At 32.2% G+C, this 22,617-nt stretch overlaps 3 protein-coding genes and 1 long non-coding RNA gene across 5 annotated transcripts in view; 2 read left to right on the forward strand and 2 right to left on the reverse strand.

Annotated features, from left to right (window-relative positions):
* Positions 1-7,144, forward strand: part of drongo (Arf GTPase activating protein drongo) — a 41,623-nt gene extending 34,479 nt beyond the window's left edge. For both annotated transcript variants that reach the window (XM_065369391.1, XM_065369392.1), the window contains 5 exons: positions 2,525-2,695; positions 5,067-5,159; positions 5,577-5,645; positions 5,743-5,846; positions 5,946-7,144. In XM_065369391.1, coding sequence (XP_065225463.1) covers positions 2,525-2,695; positions 5,067-5,159; positions 5,577-5,645; positions 5,743-5,846; positions 5,946-6,008 — 500 coding nt within the window. In that variant the 3' untranslated portion in view covers positions 6,009-7,144. The remainder of the gene's footprint in view (positions 1-2,524; positions 2,696-5,066; positions 5,160-5,576; positions 5,646-5,742; positions 5,847-5,945) is intronic.
* A 9,455-nt stretch (positions 7,145-16,599) lies between these two features.
* LOC135849450 (uncharacterized) lies at positions 16,600-17,747 on the reverse strand. The gene is made up of 2 exons (XM_065369899.1): positions 17,369-17,747; positions 16,600-17,269 (listed from the first exon to the last, which is right to left on the reverse strand). Exons 1-2 carry the CDS (start codon positions 17,745-17,747, stop codon positions 16,800-16,802), a joined length of 849 nt encoding a protein of 282 aa, XP_065225971.1. The 3' UTR covers positions 16,600-16,799.
* A 179-nt stretch (positions 17,748-17,926) lies between these two features.
* LOC135849452 (uncharacterized) lies at positions 17,927-21,390 on the forward strand. The gene is made up of 3 exons (XR_010559541.1): positions 17,927-18,433; positions 19,860-20,756; positions 21,197-21,390. It is a non-coding gene; the product is annotated as an uncharacterized LOC135849452 (long non-coding RNA).
* Positions 21,391-21,676: 286 nt separating this feature from the next.
* Positions 21,677-22,578, reverse strand: LOC135849451 (uncharacterized). The gene is made up of 2 exons (XM_065369901.1): positions 22,362-22,578; positions 21,677-22,268 (listed from the first exon to the last, which is right to left on the reverse strand). Exons 1-2 carry the CDS (start codon positions 22,573-22,575, stop codon positions 21,763-21,765), a joined length of 720 nt encoding a protein of 239 aa, XP_065225973.1. The 5' UTR covers positions 22,576-22,578; the 3' UTR covers positions 21,677-21,762.
* Between the last annotated feature and the right edge of the window lie 39 nt (positions 22,579-22,617).

Consider the following 22,617-nt stretch of genomic DNA (forward strand, 5'->3'; position numbering starts at 1 on the left):
AAAAGTAAAAAAAATTACAAAAACGATCTTCTTGCTTATAAAATGTACAATGAAGAACCTACATTTTTTCTGCCGTATTTTGAGATATCCCCATAACTTTTTTTTTCAAATTTATCCTTCAATATTCCAAAACCAAAAAAAAGTCAAAGTCGACTCACTCTAGGTAGTATCTGACAATCTTGCTTACTCTGCTTTTTCTACTTTTGTTTTGAATTTGTGCCAAAATCGTGACAATTATCTGTTTTTTTCCATTTTTATTGAATTATGAATTTATTTTCATTTTCTCTTTCTTTCAGTATTTTAAACAATTTTGAAATTTTTTTAGTCATTTTTCAAAAAATGTTGACCTTTTTTTCTCATTCTCATTTCAAGGGACTTGAATTTTCAAAATAGTTTAAAAATTAACAAGCGAGCTCAGTCTCTTGAAAATTGTGCCTGGAAGTTTATGTTAAGTATATTTGAATTCTCTTTCGATTGTCATTTGCCTGTAAGAATGGCTTAAAAACGTAAATAAAGAGCATTAAAATCTCTACAAATTACCAAAAAAAAAAAAAGATTAAATTACAGTTGATGATTAAACAAAATGTACTCAGAAGAAATTGCACTAAAAAACGTAATTATAAAACCTCTTATAAACCTACAAAAAAACATTAAAATTTCTGTAAATAGCCTGAAATTCATGAAATTCCAGTATAATTTGTCAAAAATTACATGAAAAATTTTTTAAAACGTATTCAAATCAATAAAAGTTTCCAAACAGGGATGAAAATTGGGATTTGAAAAGTATCTCATAGGACTTAGTACGCTGAACTTTTTGAAGGTCTATCAATGATTTTGAGGGAGGAAAGGAAACTTTATTCTATTCTATAGGATAAAAATAATACGTATTTTAGACGTGCGAAAAAATCAATAATTCGAAAAATGAGAATCATGGTTAGAAAAAAAATGAAAATCTAGCCTTTGAAGCCTTTTTAAAAATCGATCTTAAGTAGTCTCACGAATGATTGAACTTTTCAAAATCTACATTCGAAATTAAAAGTGTTTTTCTTAATTTTTGGATAATTGACATAGAAAAACTGTAAAATACATATGTACGTAATTCAAAAATTAAAAAATTTTAGAAAACCTTTTCAAATTCCCTTTTTTTTGGTTAATAATTGTTTAAGTCTTTTATAAATTTTTCAAATTTGGAAAAATTTTCTGGAAATTTGCAGATAAGTTGATTAAAGGTGTTCATTTTTCTTCTCCAACAGTACCTATCGTATTTTAACATAATATGCTCCCTCGTCCTACTACAATCTCTGGCTTTATTCAGAAGTAATAATTGAAGTACGTATCAAAATAAAAGAAAAATATTTTACGTATTATTCACGAAACATTTACAATGCAGATGATTGCGTATGCACCGATTCTGTGTACATTCGAATTTGTAAATCGTTTCGTTGGCATTATATATTCGTATGCGCCAAAAAATGTGGCACGTTATCAATACAGTGGTACATATATTTATCTGCGGCCAGTTGGATCTTACAATTGAGACGTATTCGGGGAATTTTTACATATACATGTCTTATGCGGTACACACTACAAACACAGCACAAGGATTTTATCTTCACCTTCGCTCGCGTTCAAAGAGAAGAAAGAAGTTGTGCGATTGTATTGTAATTATTAATCGACCCAGACCTAGTCGTGTAAACAAAATGTAATTTCACGCTAAAATAATTAATGGAGGCGAGTTTTTTTTCTCTGATTTTTTTAAAATTTATTTTTGGTAAATAATCACGTAACGACACAATGTCTATACTACAAGTATACGTGTTATTTACACTGTGTGTAGTATGTGTACTCGTATACGTATATTGGCTAAATTTCAACGTTGTTTGGTTGCGATGTTTTGTATAGAGAGTATTTTCATTGTATACGACGAGTAAAATTTATTAGGAAAATAAGAGAAGATTTCTTAGAAAGTGAACGTGCGCGGGACCGGTTCACCTTCAAGGTTAATCGAATAGTGAACTCGTTTGAATCCGATATAGGCAATCGATATTCTCATAGGAAGCCTTTTTTTTCAATTTTCATAACACATATTTACATAAATGTAGTTTAGCTTATGATTTTTTTCCTATTAACACCTCCCTTCCATGCACAAGTATACTTACCTAGCTTTTTTTTTCAAACGTAGAAATTACGATTTACTCGTAACTTTTTTCTTTTCGTTGTCGTAATTTATCGTTTGTTTTTTTTTCTTCAACCCATTTTTTTGTGTTGCGAATGTTTTATTAATAGGTAATTGTTGTTGAATTATTCGCTGATTTTGTATTGTACGCGGTTATTATTAATGAATTGGCGTGTGCTGTGTTGAGCAATTTAGTCGAGTCGTATATTATGGTATTTTTATTTTTGTTGTTATTAGTATTTTATGAAAAGCCGAAAGTAACATATCGAGTTATGAAAACACTATGTAACGTTATCATTGTTTGGATAAATTATGACGTGGTTTGTTTTTGTTTTCTTTTTCGCGCAGGCATCGCGACCGATAACAATGTGAGTTTTGGTAAAACAAACACCGAATCGAATGTTCCTGCTGAAGACAAGTACGCTGCGTTAAAAGATTTAGATTTCCAAAGGAAGAATCAAATGCTTGAAAAGCAACAACAAGAAATGCAGCAGAAGATGAACTCTAGTGCAGAATGGGGTAAGTGAATTAGAATTTGAACAGCGTAGTCGAGTATGGGATGCAAATCTGACAATAGATGTGAGAAAGGAGGAGGGAGGGCGAGGAAAAATGATTTACAGATTAGTCTCCAGGTCCAAACAGTAACACTGTCATGAAATAAAATAAATTCAAACTCGAAGTTGTGGAGTGTTTTTTAATATTTCTTACAATTTTGGCTATACATTTTACCAATCCTAAAAACTTTAATTTTTAATTTATATTTTTTGTTTTTAAATTCTGGAAATGAAAACACATTTCTCAAATACCTATTCGTAATAACTATACGAATGAAAATGATTGTAAAATTTGTCGGAAATATCGATCGTAAAAAAAATGCTCAAATTGTGTGAAAATTTTAATTAAATTGAAGAAGAATGCTTGAAAATGAAAGTGTGACAAAGAAAATTGACTGAAAAGCTTTTTTGTTCGATTTTTTGAACTCGAAAGAAGTTTAATTGAATATTGACCAAAAAATTCCAAATTTTTACGTTTTTTAGAGATCATTTTACAACAGGTTTTTATTCTTTATTGCTTTCTGCTGAAATTGTAAAAGTTTCCACTTTCTGTCAAAAATAGCAACAAAACTCGTCTTTTGTCAGAATTTTCAAAAAATCTCGTTTCTTGCTAAAAATATCGCTTTTTTGGACAAAAATTCCCGAAAAGTATCACATTTTTTGTCAATAGTTCCCAAAAAGTTCTGTTTTCTACTAGAATTGCCAAAAACTCTCGTTTTTTCAAAAATTACAAAAAATTTGGTTTTTCAGCCAAATGTTTTAAAAGTGTCATTTTTTCGCTAAAAATTCCAAAAAATCTCCCATTTTTCCGAAAATTATTAAAAATGTCACTTTTTACTACTAACTTGTATGTACCTAACAAAACGTCCTGCTTTTAGCTAAAATATTAATTTAGTCTTATTGTTCGACTTAAATTCTCGCCTTTTAGCAAAATTCTCAAGTTGCACTTTCATCAAAAATCACCCAATAGTTTTGCTTTTTTGCCATGGATAATAGTTGCCTACCAAGAGGTCCTTATTTTTCTTAAAATTGTTAAAGTATGTACTGCTTTTTCCCAAAAATTGTCATTTCTTTGCAAAAAGTTCCAAGATATTTAAAATTTTTACTTTGTTGCAAAAAATTGGCAAAAAGTCTCGCTTTCTATAAATAAAATACCAAAAAAAACTCGCTTTTTGTCAAAATTTTCAAAAATCTCGTTTCATTGCTAAAAAATTATTGCTTTTTTGCAAAGTTCCAAACAGTCTCAATTATTTTTTTGAAAATTTACCCAAAATTTCTGTTTTTTTGACAGAATTTATCAAAAAGTACCTATCACTTTTTTCCCAATGATTCTCAAAAAATAACGCGTTCAACTTACTAAAATTAACAAAAATTCTTGCTTTTCAAAAATTGACAAAAATTTTCGGTCTTTAGCAAAATTGCTAAAAAGTTGGCTTTTTTCAGAAATTGCTTAAAAAACCCGTCATTGCCTGATCGTTGATGAAGTTTCGCTTTCTTCCAAGAATAAAACATCGTTTTTTGTCAATTAAAAACAACATTTTTGTCCAAAAAGACTTGCTTTTTTTACCAATAATTTTATTTTTGCTAAAAATTGCAAAATGGCCACTTTGTTGCTTAAAATTACCAAAAGTCTCGCTTTTTTATCAAGAAGGCGACACAAATTGTGAAAAAGTGTCATCTTTTTGCCAATATTTGCCACAAAATCCTACTTTTTGCTAAAATTGTCAAAGTCTCTTTCGAGTTTCATTGTTGGATTTTAATGATAACCGAAAGGTTTCGATTTGAAAGGTTCTGGTTTTTGTGGTGAATTTTTTTCTGCATTAAAATGTTTTGCTCTCGTTTTGTCACTTCCTGGGTTACTTTTATGGTTACTTTTTCTAGCTGTTTCTAGTTGCTGAATTTACTTTTTTCTTTTGAAAAGAATTGTGATGAGCCCTGAAAAAATTAAGATACTTGGAGTAGAAATTAATTTTTTTAAATTTTGGTGGAAATGAAAAATATTTATGCTAGTTTTCAATTTCCTATGATAACATAATTTTTTTCTTTAAATATAATAGTTTCATTTTTTTTAATACGACTTTATAATTTTTTTCCAATTTTTTCGTTTTTTTTTGTCTAAATTAATTTTTGCAAGTACGCTCGAAGATTTTTCGTGAGCTGAAAGTTATCGTTCAATTCACCCCCTTACTCTCTTCTACTGTTATGCTTGTATTTGTCGGATTTTACTATCTCAACCCTTTCTCTCATTCCAGACAAATAATCGAAATAGTAATTAGTAATATATTTCAAATTATGTAATTACCTGGATACTCATTAGTGATATTGTTTCATTACAGGATCTGGTACAAACGGTATTAATTGGCAGACAGTATTTTCTAATCATCCGGGAGTAAATTCAGAACCGTCCACTCCTTTCAATCCATTTGCAGGTTAGTTGAAATTTTTTACTCGATTGATTTCTCAATCAACTTACCTATACCTACTATGCGTAGGTAGTAGGTACATTTAGTTCTCGTGCATTATTAACTCATACTCGCGTAATACTCGTAGGTAGGTGTTGGTATCTTTACCTACTACCTACTGCTTTGAATATTCATTATTATCAAAAGGCACATCGTGTGCTTTATTGTAATACGTAGTTCAGTTCTTTTAAATTCAAAATCCACAATAAATGACTAAATCGTTCGCATCGTTGAGAATTTTTCCTACGCAAGTTTTAATATTGATGTGGACAGTTGAAAAAAATTCTCATAACGTTTCTACGTCAGCGTCGTCGTTCGTTGTATAATTTTTCACGATTTTACGTTCAACGTAACTTAATCTCTTTGCCTTTTTGTTTTCTCTAGCTGGAGATATAAATGCTTGGAATCCATCCACCAATGGTACTGTTAATCCGTTCGGTTCTAATATTAAAGGTAAAAATATAAAGCTTGTTTTTATTTGCTTTGCTTTTTTATCCTCAGTTGGTTATTTTGTTATTTTTCTTTTTTCTTTTTTTTTTTACCCTCGCAGATGTATGGAATGGTAACATGAGCTGGCAACATTCAAAAAATCAAATACAAAGCGCCGTAACTTCGCCGAATGGATGGAATAAAGATGTAGCTAATCCTTTCAAGGTGAGTTGAGATGAGAAAATACACAGCGGATGAAAATTTGTTATTTTTTAAACCGACGAGATGAAATGTAAACTCACACTTGTTTTTTTTCCTTCTCAGTTTCAAATGGGAATATGGACCCAAGCAAATGGTCAGCATCAATCGAGCAACCCATTTCTATGATCGAATGAGAATTTTTTCGTTCTTCAAGATCTGAAAAATTTACTTGGCGTTCTATCATCGATTCTTCTCTTTTTTTACCATTTTGTATTCGTCCATTTTTTTAAATATTGTTTTTTTCTCTTTGTCTTTTTTTTAGTTAGATTTTTTTTAATTTAGCGAACGAAATTTTACATCTTAGTTAATTTTTTTTATTGTTGCGAAGGAACGTTTGGTATTGAGTTCCTAATTTTGGCGCTGATTGGATCACGATTAACGTAAAATTAATCAGAGAGTTGCATTTAAAAAGTACAGCATCGATTTGCTCGCTTTGAAAGCCTCGATGGCTGTTGATGATTTCGATTGTTGTATCTTTAACCTTTATCTACTCGATGTAGGAATTATATTTGCGCAAACGAACATAAAATACGGTTGTAGTTAAGTTATATACCTGATTTTTATAAGTACTTTAGTATACCACTTCTCTCCTATTATATGAAAAAGTTGATGTATTATTTTTTTATTTCTTTTTTTCCTCGTTTCGTCTTATATACATATTCGTGTGTAAATTATTTTACCGATATATTCGTAATTTTTATTTATTATTAGTTTATTCTTCTTTTCTTTTTTTTTCTCTTTTTTTAAATGGGCTGATGTAAGGAATAATATCACCTGCACCAGGCGTGCGGAAATGGCAAGTTGAACTTGTTGAAAATTTAGTATTTCTATGGATCTGAAAAATATATTAATTTCTAAATGGAAAAAATCCATGATTTTTCGAGCAACAGTCAAGACTGAAAAATTACATACGCAGAACAAGTTGTACATTTTTTTAAAAGTACGTAAAGGTTAGTTCATGTACGATATCGATACGAATCCAGTTAAACTGATGAAAAGGTTGTAAATGTTGTAGGAATACTCGTATCCGGATACGATTCGTGAGTAATTCATAGTTTTTTTTCTCTTTCGTATTTTTATTTCTTTTTTCTTTCTTTTTTTTATGTACGTAATTGTTCGATATGTGTTTTTTTAATGACTTTTTTTCTTTCTTTTTTTTTCGTTTTTTATTTCTGTGATATTAAGTACATTATAGAGAAAACTAACCATTGTAATGTGAAATTTTTTTTTAAATCAATAAATATTGCACTGTTGTATTACAATCGTGGTTTCATTTTTCGATATAAGCTGCTATTTCTTTTTGGTTGTTGTTGTTTTCATTGGATAATAGATTGTGAAACGGGTCGGTGCCTGGTTTCCCTTGTAGAATGTGTTCGACCACGACGAAGAAAGAGAAGTGATTCGGATTGGTGTTTGGTTGGTAACTTATGCTGGAAATCAAGTAAATATCGAAATTCAGATGAGTTTCTTCGTGCTGAGCTGCACACCGACGTACTAAACGATTGGGTATTATTTTCTGGTGAAAGGTGGTTTCTGGAGTGGGATTCACGCTGAATATATCGATGTGTTCGCAGGAGGTGTTTTCAACTGGACGTAGAGTCCATTTTCGTCTCTTGAAGAAATTATCTTCGAAGGCTTTTTCGCAAATGGAATTTGAATGTTGATGGTATGATTCGAAATGTTGATGTTGGACGCAGAATGGTTCGTTGTTTTGGCGCCAAAGTACTGCAATGAAAGTATTATTATTTTTAGTGTGCGTAGCACACTATTGGTTTCGCTTTGAGAAATGAAATTTTATTGGAACTGAATGTTCTCTTAAGCTATCCAACCGTTTTTTGTACCTATTGGACACCATTTGAGAATCATTAAGGCGGAGGGAATAGATTAATTTTCATTCAATTCGGGTGGGTAATTGCTGAGTAATTGCAATTTTAGTTCATTATTTTAATGCATTAAATCCTAAAAAAGGGAAAAGGGGACTTGTAGAACACCTGCCGCTCATTGTACCCTGCTATACCCCCAGTCTATTCCATCACCAGCTGTGTTTCATTGTACCCTGTTACACCCCCAGTCTGTTAGCTGTAAATTCCAAGTGGGCGTGGTTTGGTGGGGCGTTTTACCAAACAAATATATTATTTTAATGCCCGAACCCTCGTAGCAAAGTTGTGGCTGAGTGGATAGGGCATGTAGGTAGGAATAGGAAATTTAGGGACCCAGGTTCGAATCCCCGTGAGGTAAGTAGGTAGGTGACAGATTTTTCGTAGGAAAATTAGATAGGTGAATGCTTTGGAGTTACTATGTATAGTACATGGTAATGGGGCAAAAATAATGCTGAAACTGAGTTATGAATTATGATATCATTTGCTTTAAAAATTCATTTCATTAATTTTTTGTCTACCTATAACCATAAGTATGAAGTAAGAATTACTTGACATGAATAATTTTTAACTTTTTACTTATAATTTAAAAATTACTTCAAAATGAGAAATTAAACTAATTTGCAACCAGAATGAAATAATTTATTTAAGGACGCTTCAGCATCATAGGCTTTTTTGCGTCCACAATACATTACACTATACTATATGGACCATCAGGCAATAAATTAACAAGGCAAATAAACAAACAAACGAATCAAGCACAAATAGCATAACAAGTAAAAAATAAAATAACATTGAAAAAATAAAGTTTTAAAGAAGGTCATAGATTCCAGTATGTTTCAAAAAAGTGAAAAATGCTTGACAAATATCTTCATCATCTTTGTACACATCTTCGTAGGTAAGCTCTCCTAGGGTCTGCTCTCTGTCATTCTCATATTTGCTACATTGGTTTATTAAGTGCATGATGGTGATCGGCACTCCACAAGGGTCACATTGTTCCAGTTGCTTGTTTTTGAAAAGAGGAGAATGGGTGTAAGCTGTATGCCCAATTCGTAATCTGGTTAACACTACTTCTTCTCTCCTGCTTTTTCTATATGATGTGATTTTTGAATTAGAACAGAGCTTCATTTGATGCACTTGGTTTTTTATGGCATTTATGTCATTATGATTGATGTGTAGATTAACCAGTAGATCTCTACATCGGCAGCCAATGGGGCGATAAGTAGTGTACTTTTCTTCCAGTGGAGAATAGAACATTTGGTAGAAGTTAGGATGACTTGGAGAATTTTTAACTTTCAGGTACCACTTTAACATAAGCTGATCTCTTCTCTGTGATAGCGGGAGTATTCCAGTCTCTTCAAATAGCTTAGTTATTGGGCTGGTACAAAAAGCTCCTGAGCAGAGTCGAAGTGCTTGATTTTGCACTGAATTTAGTTTTTTCAAATCAGTTTTCGATGCAGTGTTGTATACTATTGATCCATAATCGAAGATAGACTGCACATGACTTGAATAAATACGTAGCATAGATTTTCGATCAGCTCCCCATTTTGTGCCACCAACTTTTTTGAGTATATTCAGAGAAATTGTGCTTTTTTTCTTTGTATTCTGAATGTGGATTTTCCAGTTCAACTGCCGATCGAAGTGCAGCCCAAGAAACTTGTGGGTTGTTACATTTTGAATTTGTTGACCATATAATGTGATGTTGACAGGGGGAGGAAGGTTCTGCTTTCGATGGAAATTGATCAGCATAGTTTTTTCTGGAGAAAAGCGCAAACCTTTACTACTGGCCCATTTCTCAAGATCATTTATGGTTTTCTGCAGTATTTTTTCGATGTAGGCTAGAGATGAGCTCCGAATGTATATAGCTAGGTCATCAGCAAACAGTGAGTAGGATACTGGTTTTTTTATTTGTGTTTGTATATCATGCAATGTAGCTAGGAACAGAGGAGGGCTTATAACAGCACCTTGTGGAGTACCTATTTCCTGCACATGGCTGGTAGACAGATGACCATTTAGCCTGACTTTGAAAGTTCTGTTCTGTAGAAAGTCCTCAGCAAATAATGGTAAATTTCCGTTTAGATTCAAGGCATGCAAAGCTTTCATTATTGGTTTTTTTGATATACGATCAAATGCCTTTTCAAAATCAAAGAAAACACAGACAATGTACTGCTTTTGGGTGAATCCATCCAGTATTTCTTGCTGAAGTTTAATGAGCTGATCAATAGTTGAATGATTTTTACGAAAACCACTTTGATTGGGGTCTATCTTGTTGTTAGCTTCTAAATAATTCATCAGACATTGAGTGACCATTTTTTCCATTGTTTTACACAGCACACTGGTAAGAGCTATTGGACGATAGTTGTTTGGCTCTTGAGGAGTTTTTCCAGGCTTTAAGATTGGTATAACAATGGCCTCCTTCCAGGAGTTAGGAATGCAGTGAGTTTTCCAGATGTTGTTGTATAACTTCAGCACTTGAGTCAGGTTTTCATAATCCATGTTTTTCAACATTTGAATGTGTACTAAGTCAGGACCTGGAGCTGAATTTTTTGTATATTTTAATGCTCTTTTTAGTTCTGACATTGTGAAAGGAGCATTGTAGGCTTCTTGTGACACACCAGTATCAAAGTTATAACTGCCTGTACATTGTTGAGAGGAGAACTGAGCAGGGAGCTTCCTTGAAGAGGTGTTTTCAGAAAAACTTTTAGCTAGAATTTCAACAATTGCTGCTGATGAATGCTCAATTTTTCCACAGTTGGTTTTCATGGCATTTATCTGGAGGTGACTTCCTTTTCCGGATATTTTTCGGATCTTATGCCAGAAAGCTCTTGCTGGAGTGTTGCTGTTAATAGATGTCAGAAAAGAGTACCATGTATTTCGTTTACACTCTCTGATAATTCTTCTTGCAAGTGCCCTTGCTTTTTTGTAGGCTAGTAAATTTTCTGAAGTAGGGTACTTTTTATAAAAAGCAAATGAACGATTTTTATGCTTGATTATATTTGCACAGTTTTCATTCCACCATGGAACACATTTTTTCTTCGGAACTCTACTAGTCATGGGAATACATTGTCGAGATGTGTGGATGATGTGTTCAGTAAGTTGGGTGCATTCTATGTTAACATCTTCTGAGTGAGGCAGATCATATAAATTGAGTGTATCTTGGTATAAATCCCAATCTGCCTTGTGAATTTTCCATGCTGGTGAGAGTTTAGTAGGTAGGCAGGTGTTTATGTGCATAGTAATCATTTGAGGGAAGTGATCACTCTGATAAGCACTTTCAGCTACGTTCCAAGATAATAAGTGGGCTACAGAAGAATGACATATTGATAGATCTATAGCTGAGAAAGAGCCATTGAATGAGTTGAATCTGGTAGCATCTCCTGTATTTAATAGGCAGTCTGCATTTCTAAGTAGGTACTGTTCAATAACATGGCCTCTTGCATCAAGTTTTGCAGATCCCCAAATAGGATTATGAGCATTGAAGTCGCCAGTTATAATATAAGGAGCAGGTAATTGAGATGCTATTTGTTCTAACACATCAAGAGTAACAGTATCATTGTGATGAAGATAAATTGAGCAAACTGTTAGATAGGTTTCATTTTCCAAATAAACTTGAGTTGCAATAGATTGAATAGGCGTTTGTAAATTGATTATCTTCGAGTGGTTTGAGTTACGGACAGCAACCAACACACCGCCCTTTAAATTTCCAGGCACATTTATTTCTTTACGGTAGATTGTATAATTTCTAATAACAAAGTTATCTGTGTTGCTTAATTTAGTCTCTTGCAGGCAGAAGACCAAAGGTGAAGAATCTTGAAGTAGGATTTGCAATTCTGGATATTTGTTTTTTACACTGTTGATATTCCACGATATAATAGTTTCTGGCATATTTGAAGGATATTTGTTATTGCATTTTGGCGTCAGATTCTGCATTCTCGTATGAGTCAGAGGAAGATTCGTCTGATGAATCTTCACTGTTCAGTATTTTCTGGAAGCACGTCAACGTTCTTTTTGCATTTGAATTTACGAGAGGTTTTATGTTTTCAATCAGTGAAGATAATTCAGTGAGTTGATTTGTATATTTTTTGGCATATTCTAACTTATCATTACTGGTACGAAGATTTACTATCATCTCAATAAATGCATCTCTGCTTATGACTGGGTTTGACTCAAACTGTGGGTCAGCTTCAACATTTTCACGTAAGTCTTCAAGCTCAATTGATGATAACATTGCTACTTGTGATTCCTTAGTCTTAGGTTTTTTCTTTCTCTTAGGTTTACCCTCAGTTTGATTGCTGTTTGATGATGTATAGGTGGATATAGGTGGAGCTGTTCTTTTTTGAGTAGCTGCTTGTTGAATGTCTTGCACAGTTGGAGCAATATCATTTTCAAGATTATTCTCCTCAGTAGAAACATTATCTTTCACAACGTCATTTTTTATCACATTACTCGACTGTCTTTCAATTAAAGCTCTATTGGGACATTTTTTTGCCGGATGCCCGGACTTTTTACATAGGAAACACTTCATGTTTACATCCGTTGATAGAAATATACGATGCTCTTCGTCATCATAATTGATAACAATCGAGTCAGGAACGTTTTTCAAATCAATATCAGTTGGATCATAGAGAACAGCACGCCGAAAACTGCATACGTGAGATAATTTTGTACTAGTAAAACCAGCCTTGATAAATTCAATAGGAGATCGTAAAGGTAAACCAGTCTGTACTGTTATCTCTCGTTCTAGCGTGGAGTGTGGGATGAAAGGGCATACATTTGATATCGTAAGTTGCTTCAGTGGGTTAACTAAACGTCTGGCTGAGATTATACGATCTTCAGAACGAGGACAATTTTTGATTTTTATTTCAGCATACTTTTCCATAAATTGATCTACAGTCTTGAGGCTATCGAGAACTACGCACATTCGACCCTTTGATCGACGAGAAAGAAACAGGATACACTTTGGATCGACTACTTCACTCAGAGCGAGAGCATAATCTTCATTTTCTAGGTCTTCTATAATTGGGAAAACAATCGCTTGATCTTTTTTTGGGAAACTGTCCATTTTTGCCATGGCAGAGTAACTAACTCCACCTGGCGAGTTTGCCATGTTGAAAAGTGCCTTAATAGGCAGTCACTGCACTAAACTACACGCAACAAAACGCTCTATAAAGGTAACAACACATACACGCGAGCAACAGAACGCACGTCTATCCGTAGTCACTATCAAACTAATTTTTGTACAATTGAAACATGTAATTTTTATTATCATGATTTAGTAAAAATTATTAAAACAAAATGATTTTTACTATTGGTACCTATAGCAAAATTTATTAAAATGATAAGTTTTACTATACGATTACAGTAAAAATTATTGAATGGGATCTGGTACTTAATTGTGAGTATTTAGTTAAATTTTTTTGTAAAAATTACCCATATTTTTTTCATGTAATTTAGAGGCAATGCAAATTCTTAACATATTTTATAAGATTTAATTCTTAATTTAGAATAAAAAGCAAGTTCTGAAAATTGGTTTGAAAATTTATAAATTTGAAGACAATGGAAATTCTAAAAAAAATAATATGAAAATTTGTATTTAGAGACGCTGAGAATTCCAAAAATTGATTAAAAGTTCTGTAAGTTGCAGATAATGTGAACTTGAAAATTATATGAAATAAGTATTGTAATATTTATGAAGAAGATGAGAATTCTGAAAAATTGGAGGCAATGTGAATTCCAAAAATTGAGTAAACGTTTTACAATTTGTGGACAATATGAACTTGAAAATTGAATTTGAAATTTTTTAATTTAAAGACAATAAGAATTCTGAAAAATTATTCAAAATTTGACTATTTAGAAGCACATGTGAATTCTAAAAATTGATTGCAAATTTCCTAACTCAGCAGCAATGCAAAATTCTGAAAATTTATTGAAAACTTTATGAAATTGTAGCGATGGGGAATTCGGGAAATCGATTTGAAATTTTGTAAATTTTAAAACAATGCAAACTATGAAAAACAACTAGAAATTTCTTAATTTAGAAGCAATACAAGCTTATAAATTATTCTGAAATACCTATTGTAATTTGGAAAATATGAAAACACTGAAAAACAATTATTATTTTGAAGCAGTGAGAGTTTCAAAAATTCTCATCACTGTGACATGGTTGATTCACTTATGCACTACCTAGATGTAATAACGGTTATAGCTGTAGAAAAGGCAGCTAGCTACGCACACTTTGCAGCTAAGCTTTGCTTAGCTGTCTAGTTTTAATATTGAAGCCGAACTACCAAAAACCCCTTTTTTTTTTGCTAAAATTGTCAACTTTTTGTTTTTTTTTCAACAATTGTCGGTTTTTCAAAAACTGATGAAAATTGTCGCTTTCCTAAAAAATGCCTAAACATTGTCATTTTTTGCAAAAATTTCAAAAAGTCCCACTTATTTCCCAAAATTGTCCAAAAGTCTGCATTTTTTGATAAATATTACGAAAAGGTACAATTTTTTGCCAATAATTGCCAAAAAATCCTCTTTCTTACTAAAATTGTCCAAGCCGTGCTTTTTTCAAAAAATTGACAAAAATCCTCAAATTTTCAAATATTGATAAAAATTTTCGCTTTTTTGAAAAATTGCTGAAAATTGTCATTTTGCAAAAATTCTGAGAAGTCTTACTTTTTTCCCAAAATTATTAGAAAATTTCGCTGTTTTGCTAGAAATTGTCAAAAAGTTTTTTTCTTTGCTAGAATCGTCGAAGTCTTCCTTTTTGAAATAAATTGACCTAAACTTTCGTTTTCCAGGAAAATTGATGAAAATTTCATTTTTTCCCCAAAGATTCCAAAAGTCTAATTTTTTTTTGCCAAAAATTGCTAAAAAGTCATTCCTTCCACTGAAATTTGCTAAAGTCTTGCATTTTTACCAAAAATAACTGTGAAAAATAAAATTCTCGATTCTTCAATAATAAAAAAAATATCGTCCTTTTTTTTGGAAAAAATTTCAAAAAAAGAATCAAATTTTTGCAAAAAGTTGTTCAAGTCTCGCTTTTTGCCAGAAATTGATGAAAAGTGTCACTTTATGGCAAAAAAGCGGAACTGTTGTGTAATCTTGGAAAAAGCGAGACTTGAGCAATTTTGCTAAAAACTGGAGGATTTCCACTAAAAATTGTCAAAAATTTCTTATTTTTCAAAATTATAATTTTTTTTTGTTTTTCCAGCAAAATGAGTAAAAAATTTCGAAAGATCTTATTTGAAAAAGAATTGTCCAAAAGTCTCGCTTTTTTGCCGAAAATTGCCAAAAAGTCCTTCCTTCTGCTAAAATTGGCAAAGTTTTGCTTATTTGCCAAAAATTATCAAAAAATTCCTGCATTTTTGAAAATGACGAAAATTTTTGTTTTTTAGCACAACGTCTAAAAAATTTTGTCACAAAATTACCTCTACTTACATATGTACCAAGAGGTCCTTCCTTTTCCTAAAATTGTAAAAGAATTGCTTTTTCGAAAAAATTACTAAAACTTTTTCATTTTTCAAAATTGACAAAAGTTTTCAATTATTTTTAGCGAAATGGCTTAAAAATTTTGTGTTTTTTTTTGCAAAAATTCCAAAAAATGCCACCTTTTTATAAAATTGCTCAAAAGTCTCGCTTTTTTGCTAAAAGTTGTCTTTTTTAGCCAGGAAATGAAAAAATTATCATTTTGCTGCCAAAAATTGCCAAAACGTTTCGATTTTTTTTACCAAAAAACCTCAAAATAGGTAGTCCAACTTTTAGAAAATAAAAACCAGAACATTTCAATTTGAATTTTGAAATGCACTAGTCGATTTTTTCTTTCTAGTTCCTACATTAAAATGTTTCCATCTTTTTGATCATTTTTTCAAGCTTTTTTGACCTAGCAACGTTACTTTTTTTTGGAAAAAAATAAAAAATTGAGTACGAGCCCTGTGTTAATTTTGCAATTAAAATTAGGTACTCATTTTCTAGTCTCTATGAATTTTGTAACCATGTTTTGGAATCGTTAATTCGTTAATCGAACTACAACTTTCTTCATTCAAAGAATGTGGCTGGCATGGCATCATAATCTAGCTTACGATTAGAGTCAATTTTTCAATTCTTTGGTCGAAGGAAGCATTCCACTCTTTCTTTATGCGATGTAAGTTGCCTATGTTTTTTATCTGTAGGCGCATAATTTCATTCAAAATGCACCCAATTTTACGTTTTGTACTTCGATTACTTTGATTTCCAGGGAATTTCTTGCGCAGTCGGGGTCAATAGGTTTATTTTGTGTTTGAATTGAGTTGAAACTATATAAATTTAAAAAATGTGATTCAACTCACGTTCTGTAAGATGTGCGTTCTTTTTAGCTACTCTCCTTCGTAACGCACTGACAATCCAGTCAACCACGAAATACATGAAGAAATTACAGTTAAGATGGTAATCTCTCCACTTTTCGATATCGGAACTCATCTTCTCAATATCTCGTTGCAAATCGCGGATATTGGTTTTAAACAAGTCCTGTTCTTCGATGAATTTTCTCTCAGCATTGGTGCTCAGGAGAACTTTTCTGCGGACAGATGATGAGCCAAAAATGAAGTAATCGAGGATTTGAATTATATCGAAACTCGCGATTGGTTTGAGTAACAAAACATTAAGAAAAAACAATCGAATGATCATCATAGTACAAGAGTAAAGTGCTCTAGGTACTTAGTATTTTTCTGTCATTAAAGCACAAAAACCGTTGAAAAAGCACACGGCTGGCGTAATGTACAATGCTTTTTTACTTATTAGGATACGATGGAACTTTAAAGCTTCATTTATGGCGTTGTGAAGAAGACAGCTCAGCATATGTTCATTTGTACAAAATACCTTTACCGACCCGCTCATCAACACTCATTTTGTTTGGTTACCAATTAGTAAGGCTGGTATAGGTGTACGTAACTTGAAATTTTCTTCGTACCTACCTACGTTATGAAGCTTACAATGTTTGCTTGAATGACTTTTTTATTGCACAATAAGTATACAATACTTCTAAATTAGGTATCTATCTGAATCTTCAATATTATTCTTCTATATAAGCTGCTACTTGTACTTTTTTTTCCTCCCAAAACTTCAAATACCTGAGTATTCTTCTCATTTGACTTTTCGGTTTTTCAGCGGTGTCTTTATTCAATAAAACAAAATAAGCGAATTGTTTTCTCAACAGGTAATTTTCATGCGAAATAAGATAAACGCTGAAATATATCGGAGACGATTCCTGAGTTTTTTTCAAATAAGCCGAACATCTTCGCGCTTCCCTATAATAGGATAGTTTTGGATATCGATTATGTTCGTTCATTTTTATGCTGGATACGCTAACTCTACTGCAGTGTTTGTAATGGTTGAAGGAATCACGTTCGTCGTCATTTAAAAACCATCCTTGATCATGAAAGTACTTGTTCTGGAGAACTCGACGACAAATGTTGTCTGTCTCAGCGTCATTGTTAAGATAACGATAATGGCAGAATGGTTCCAAGTCGACGTCTTCTCTAGCTACAGTGTAAATTTGTAAATTTATCGTGAGAAAATGAGAATCCGTTGAAATAAAAATTCGGTACATGATGTAGGTATATCCAATGATAGTTATCTTACCTAGGTCAAGTTCTTCGTACAACCTCTCTCGTTGAGCCCACAATGTATCCATGGCCCATTCGGCAATATACCTCATGATGAAGTTCGCACTTTTGTGATATTCGTACCATTTGTCTATTTCAGAAGTATTATGTTCGATCTGAGCTTTTATAAATTTCGGTTTCGATACTTTATGCACTTCGTTATCGATAAACTTTTTTTCGGCTTCTTCTCCTTTTATTAGCACTCTCGAATGTTGTACATGCCCCATTTTATGATTCGATCCGAAAATCCAACTGTTGAAAAATTCATACCAATCGATACCAGCGTCAACTTGAATTATGTAAAATTGTGAGATCACCGTGATAACAAGGAAGTGTAAAAAACTCGCTTTGAACATCGTTGATGGACTCACAAAAAAATGTAGGTGTCATCAGTCTCCATGTACTTACTCGATTAATTGAAGGTTTTTAGTCCAAAACATGGAATGATAATAAAATAACCATGGTATAGACGCGCAGACACCTTGTAAATCATTTATATTTTGAGCCGCATACCAGCTGCCGTTCATCAGGCAGTGTTTTCTTCGTCATTAGAGGAGTAATTTATGAGGTACGTTTTCCTGCGACTTTTTATGTTCATGAACTTGATAGGTAGGTAGGTAGGTAGGTATATGTATAGATGACTTCATCTTCATCACTTTAAAAATGACATACAAAATGCACTTGAGTATTAAGTTGTAGTTGTATACGGAACTAAATAATATGATGAAAATAATTTTATTTCTATTCTGTTTACATTGGTGGTGTTGTTATTGCATTTGGATCCCGTTCTGGAGTTCTCAAACGAACAAATTTGATAATGAAGCTGAGCAAAAATTTGTCGAAGAAATGAATTCGAAAATTCAAACTGTTCGAGATTTGGAAGAGCAGCTTCAAGAAAGGAATAAAAGCTTGAAACTGTCGAATTTCCTAAATCTTAGTACTTTGCTTCAATTTTGGAACTATTTTTCAAAAGTTAGGCTAATTTTATGGATACTTTGGGCTGTTGTGAAACGTGACAACGCCATGTTTAAATGGAAACAAGGTAATAATTTTCAATCAACTTGGATTGCTTTTGAGATCGGTGTGTAACTTTCAGGGCTCGAACCTACTCAATTAATTTTTACCTGAAAAATTGCAAAATAAAAATCTCATTTTATCAGAAAAATTCCAAAAAAGTGTCCCTTTTTCAAAAAATTTTACTTATTACTTATTGCCAAAAATCGACAAAAATTCTCGCTTTTTACCAATTGTTATAAAATTTTGCTTTTTTAAGTGAGACAAAAGTTGCCAAAATGTCTCACTTTCTTTCTAAAAATTACTGACAAGTTTATCATTTTTTTACCACAAATCACTAAAATTGCCACTTTTTTGCAAAAAGTTTAAAAAAGTCTAAATTAAAAAAAAAAAGTTTAAATAAAGTTCTTTCGTTTTGCCAAATACTTGTCAAAAAAGCACTGCATTTTGCTGAAATTGTCAGTTTTTTAACAGAAATTACTAAAAATTCTAAATTTTATGTTGAGTCTCACTTTTCTGACAAAATTGACGACGTTTCAATCGAGCTCCATCATTTAGATTTTAACTGGAATCTTTGTAGTTTCGTTTTTATTCTTTCTTTTTTTTTTACATTATTATTATGGTAACAGTTATTACATTTTCAATTGAAATGTTCTTGATGTATTTTTTGTGATTTTTTTCTGCATTAAAATGTTTGCTCACGTCTTGTAACTTTTTACACTTAATATTTGCTTTACTGAACTTTTTTTTTTTTTTTTTTTTTTTTCATTTTAAAATTTTAATCAAAATGTTTTACTTTTTTGGTGACTTTTTTCTACATTAAAATGCTTTGCTCACGTCTTACAAATTTATTTGTTACTGTTTAATAAAGTACATTCGCATGCTTTTTTGAACTTTTTTGGTTCCTGAAGTTACTTTTTTTTCCAACTCATTTTTTTTTTTTTTAAATTGAGCACGAGTCCTATGTAGTTTGTTTTTTTACCTAAAAAAAACGGCAAAAAAAAATGGAAAAATTTTGTTGTCAATAAATAACTTCCAAAAGTTACTACTTTTTGATGTAATTGTCAGATTTTTGCTTTTAGAAAAAACTATCGCAATTTTCTGGAGATTTTTAATTTTTTTTTCAAAAATCATGCTAATCTCATATCTAAGTTGGAAAAAGTCACGATTTTCGGATAAAAATTGGCAAAAAAAAGTTCTGCTTTTTAACAATAGGTACATATTACAAAAATTTGTCATTTTTTTCGAAATGTTTTTTATCTTTCTTTAAAAATTTTATTAAAATGTGTTGTTCTTTCTCAGGTTTTGTCACTTTTTTTGTTACCTACTTTTTCAAGCTTTTTTGGTACTCAAAGTTACTTCTCGTCAGAAAAATTGAGCACGAGCCCTAAACTTTTTGTATATGTTGGTAGTGGTACTGATCTTACTTGTACTTTGTTCTGATTCTGAAACAGCTAAAAGATCATTGGAAACAGAACGATTCGCTTACGAAAGAATACGACCCATAGAGATCATCTGCGAGGAAGTTTTCAAGCACGATTTCTTCAGAAAAAAAGAATGGAACTACGTTGAAAATACCGCCAAGTCGGCATTTACCGAGATCAATGTAACAACGCCTCAAGGACCATTTCTTAGGCCTGTTAAAAGTTGCTCTGCTTCGAGTCATTCTAAGACATTTTCCGTGTACGTTTCTGCAGCTGAAGACTTTAATTGGAAGAGCAATTTTGTTTTCTATGTTTTTATTCAAAATGGCGAACTTTACAAAGTAATCGCGTACCTTGTCAAACATTAATATTGCTGACGATTTCAATATCGTTGGCGTCTTTCGTAAAAAATTGTTTTATTTACCTAGACCTACGTATAGGCGCGTCTTACGTGTACCTACTGAACAAATACACGAACATCTGTACGTCTACCTATATTTCTAATAAAACTAGTGAACTGACATTTGAAAAAAATCCAACATTCAAAGAAATCTTCTTTCGATTGAAGCTGATTTTTTAAAATGTTGAAATGCATAATTTTCGTATCTGCGATTTATATGTTTGGAACACTCAGTTATTATTCAACAGTGCAATGTTCTATTTTCAATTTCAAGAAGGAGGATAAGTACGAGCTAGGTAAAACAGCAGAGGACCTTTTCGTCAAAGAGATAGCCGGGAGGTTGCAACACATCGCAAAATTAGAGAAAAACGTAGCTGAAGCTAAAGCAAATCTGAGTTTCTGGACAACTGCTAAAAAAATTGCTCCTGGAACTGGTGTTGTTAGCTTTGTTAAAAAATGGACTCAAGTTCTCTGGGATATGATCAATATTTCAAGAAGAGATTTTGGCCAACTTCAATTGAAAATAGGTAAGTATAAGCAGACAATTTATTTTATTTATTGAATTTCTGGGTGTCGACATGATGGTCTGCTTTCCACCTGAAATTTGAACACCAAAGAGAAATATGTACATAAGACGAACAAGTTGCCTAATGTGAAAAGTGTAGGGACACATATTGGAACGTCACCCAGTGGAATGAGTGGTAGGTGTAAAAAAACTGAGCAAATTGCTCCATCAAATAATTCTTTGATAGCTTTTTCTCAGCAGCTGCTTTGGAATGGTTCTTTTACGATGATCTCAGGCTGAAAGTTAGGCTTACGAGTACCTATTGTTCATAATGAATCCCATAAGTGCCTGCCTACCTAGGTACATTTAATGAGTTAGTTAGGTACCTAGGTATAGAAATGCAGATATGTAATAGTTATTTTTTCCATAACGAATCTCAAGTCGATTTAGTATGTTTTACAGCTAAGCATCAATATAAACAAGAGAAGTTACTGACTATCTGGAAATCGGGCACAACAACATGTGAAGAGGCATTCGAAAACGACTACTTCAAAACATATAGAAAATGGATACTACTAAAAAAGCACTCTTACACAAAGAAAAAAAAAAAAATATGGATCAAAGTACAATCACTTTATCAAAATGAGAGGCAAAAGCTATGGAGGACCAGTAAAAGATGCATGGCCATATCACAAAAAGTTGCCGAAGGCGAACCAAATAGACCTTTTCCAGTTTATATTTCTTCGTCAGTCGATTATGAGGGTTCTCCGGCGCATAAAATATACGTTTTCACGACTACACCGTGGGAACTACAAGATGAATACCAATGGATATTTTTCTGGCAACATGTTGTTAGTATTGAAGCATATTTATACTAGTTAGATAAGTACTCGATTACCCATGAAATGACGATTTTTTTAATTTAATAAAATTGTTCTAAAATCAACGAAGTTATTCGTTTATTAATTTACGTAAAAATACACATCTACCAACAATAAAGCCTTTATCAATTACATTCCTACAAGAATTCAACCCTCTACTATTCGATTCTTCACTGCTAGGAAAGTATTTTTCAAAAATTCTCCAAATCGTTGAGGTAGTGATACTGTTGCCCCTAATTTGGTTCTCATCACTGTCACAACTTGATTAGTAAAAGTGCGAGTATCTTTGTAATAAAGATCGAACAAAATAAAATAAAAATCTTCATTTTTTTCATTTTCATCTTCATTTTTTTCATATTTGGTTCTCTCGAACAATGTTATATAGGCGAAGTATCCCTCTTTGCCTTGAATAGTAATGGGGCATTTTACTAAATAATTCCATACGGGCATTTTTTTGTAACGAAGAAAAACCACTTCTTTAAAAACGAGCTCGGTCAGTTCTTCGTCAGCGTCCGTATCAAATTTTATGGCATTTTCGTGAAGAACCGGATCCTTCAACGTATTTTTACAATAATCGAATTTTACATCGTCCATTTGTTTAAGGAAATGTTCCCAAAGTTTCGGTGTCCATGATTCTAATTCAATACTATGGCCTGAATCGGAATAGAGAGAAATATGTAACGCTAATTTCATTTTCATAATTCGATAGGGTAGGTATTTCGTCGGTTAAAAATTTTGTTACGTACCTCCTTGTAGTTCTAGATATCGTTCTATATCAAAAAGATGATTGCTATGATAATCAACGAACCCGAAACGACGAGTAAAATGAGATAATTCTGCCATTGTGTCCGTCATACCTTTGGTAACCTTTTCTTCTTCGGTTTCTTCTCTGGGTTTACTAAATGGGCATTCGTAAGTCGGTATAATCAAACAGAGAATCAGTACTTTCAAGGTGAACATTTTGACGACTACTTCAACGTAGGTACAGGTACATACAAATTT

The sequence above is a fragment of the Planococcus citri genome, chromosome 5, assembly GCF_950023065.1.
Source record: "Planococcus citri chromosome 5, ihPlaCitr1.1, whole genome shotgun sequence".
NCBI lineage: Eukaryota > Metazoa > Arthropoda > Insecta > Hemiptera > Pseudococcidae > Planococcus > Planococcus citri.

Coding starts and splice junctions, on each gene's coding strand:
- LOC135849450 (XM_065369899.1), bottom strand. CDS start 17,747: ATGTTCAAAGCGAGTTTTTTACACTTCCTTGTTATCACGGTGATCTCA. Junction 17,270..17,368: donor GTACGAAGAACTTGACCTAG/GTAAGATAACTA, acceptor TTTACACTGTAG/CTAGAGAAGACGTCGACTTG.
- LOC135849451 (XM_065369901.1), bottom strand. CDS start 22,575: ATGTTCACCTTGAAAGTACTGATTCTCTGTTTGATTATACCGACTTAC. Junction 22,269..22,361: donor ATATCTAGAACTACAAGGAG/GTACGTAACAAA, acceptor ATTCCGATTCAG/GCCATAGTATTGAATTAGAA.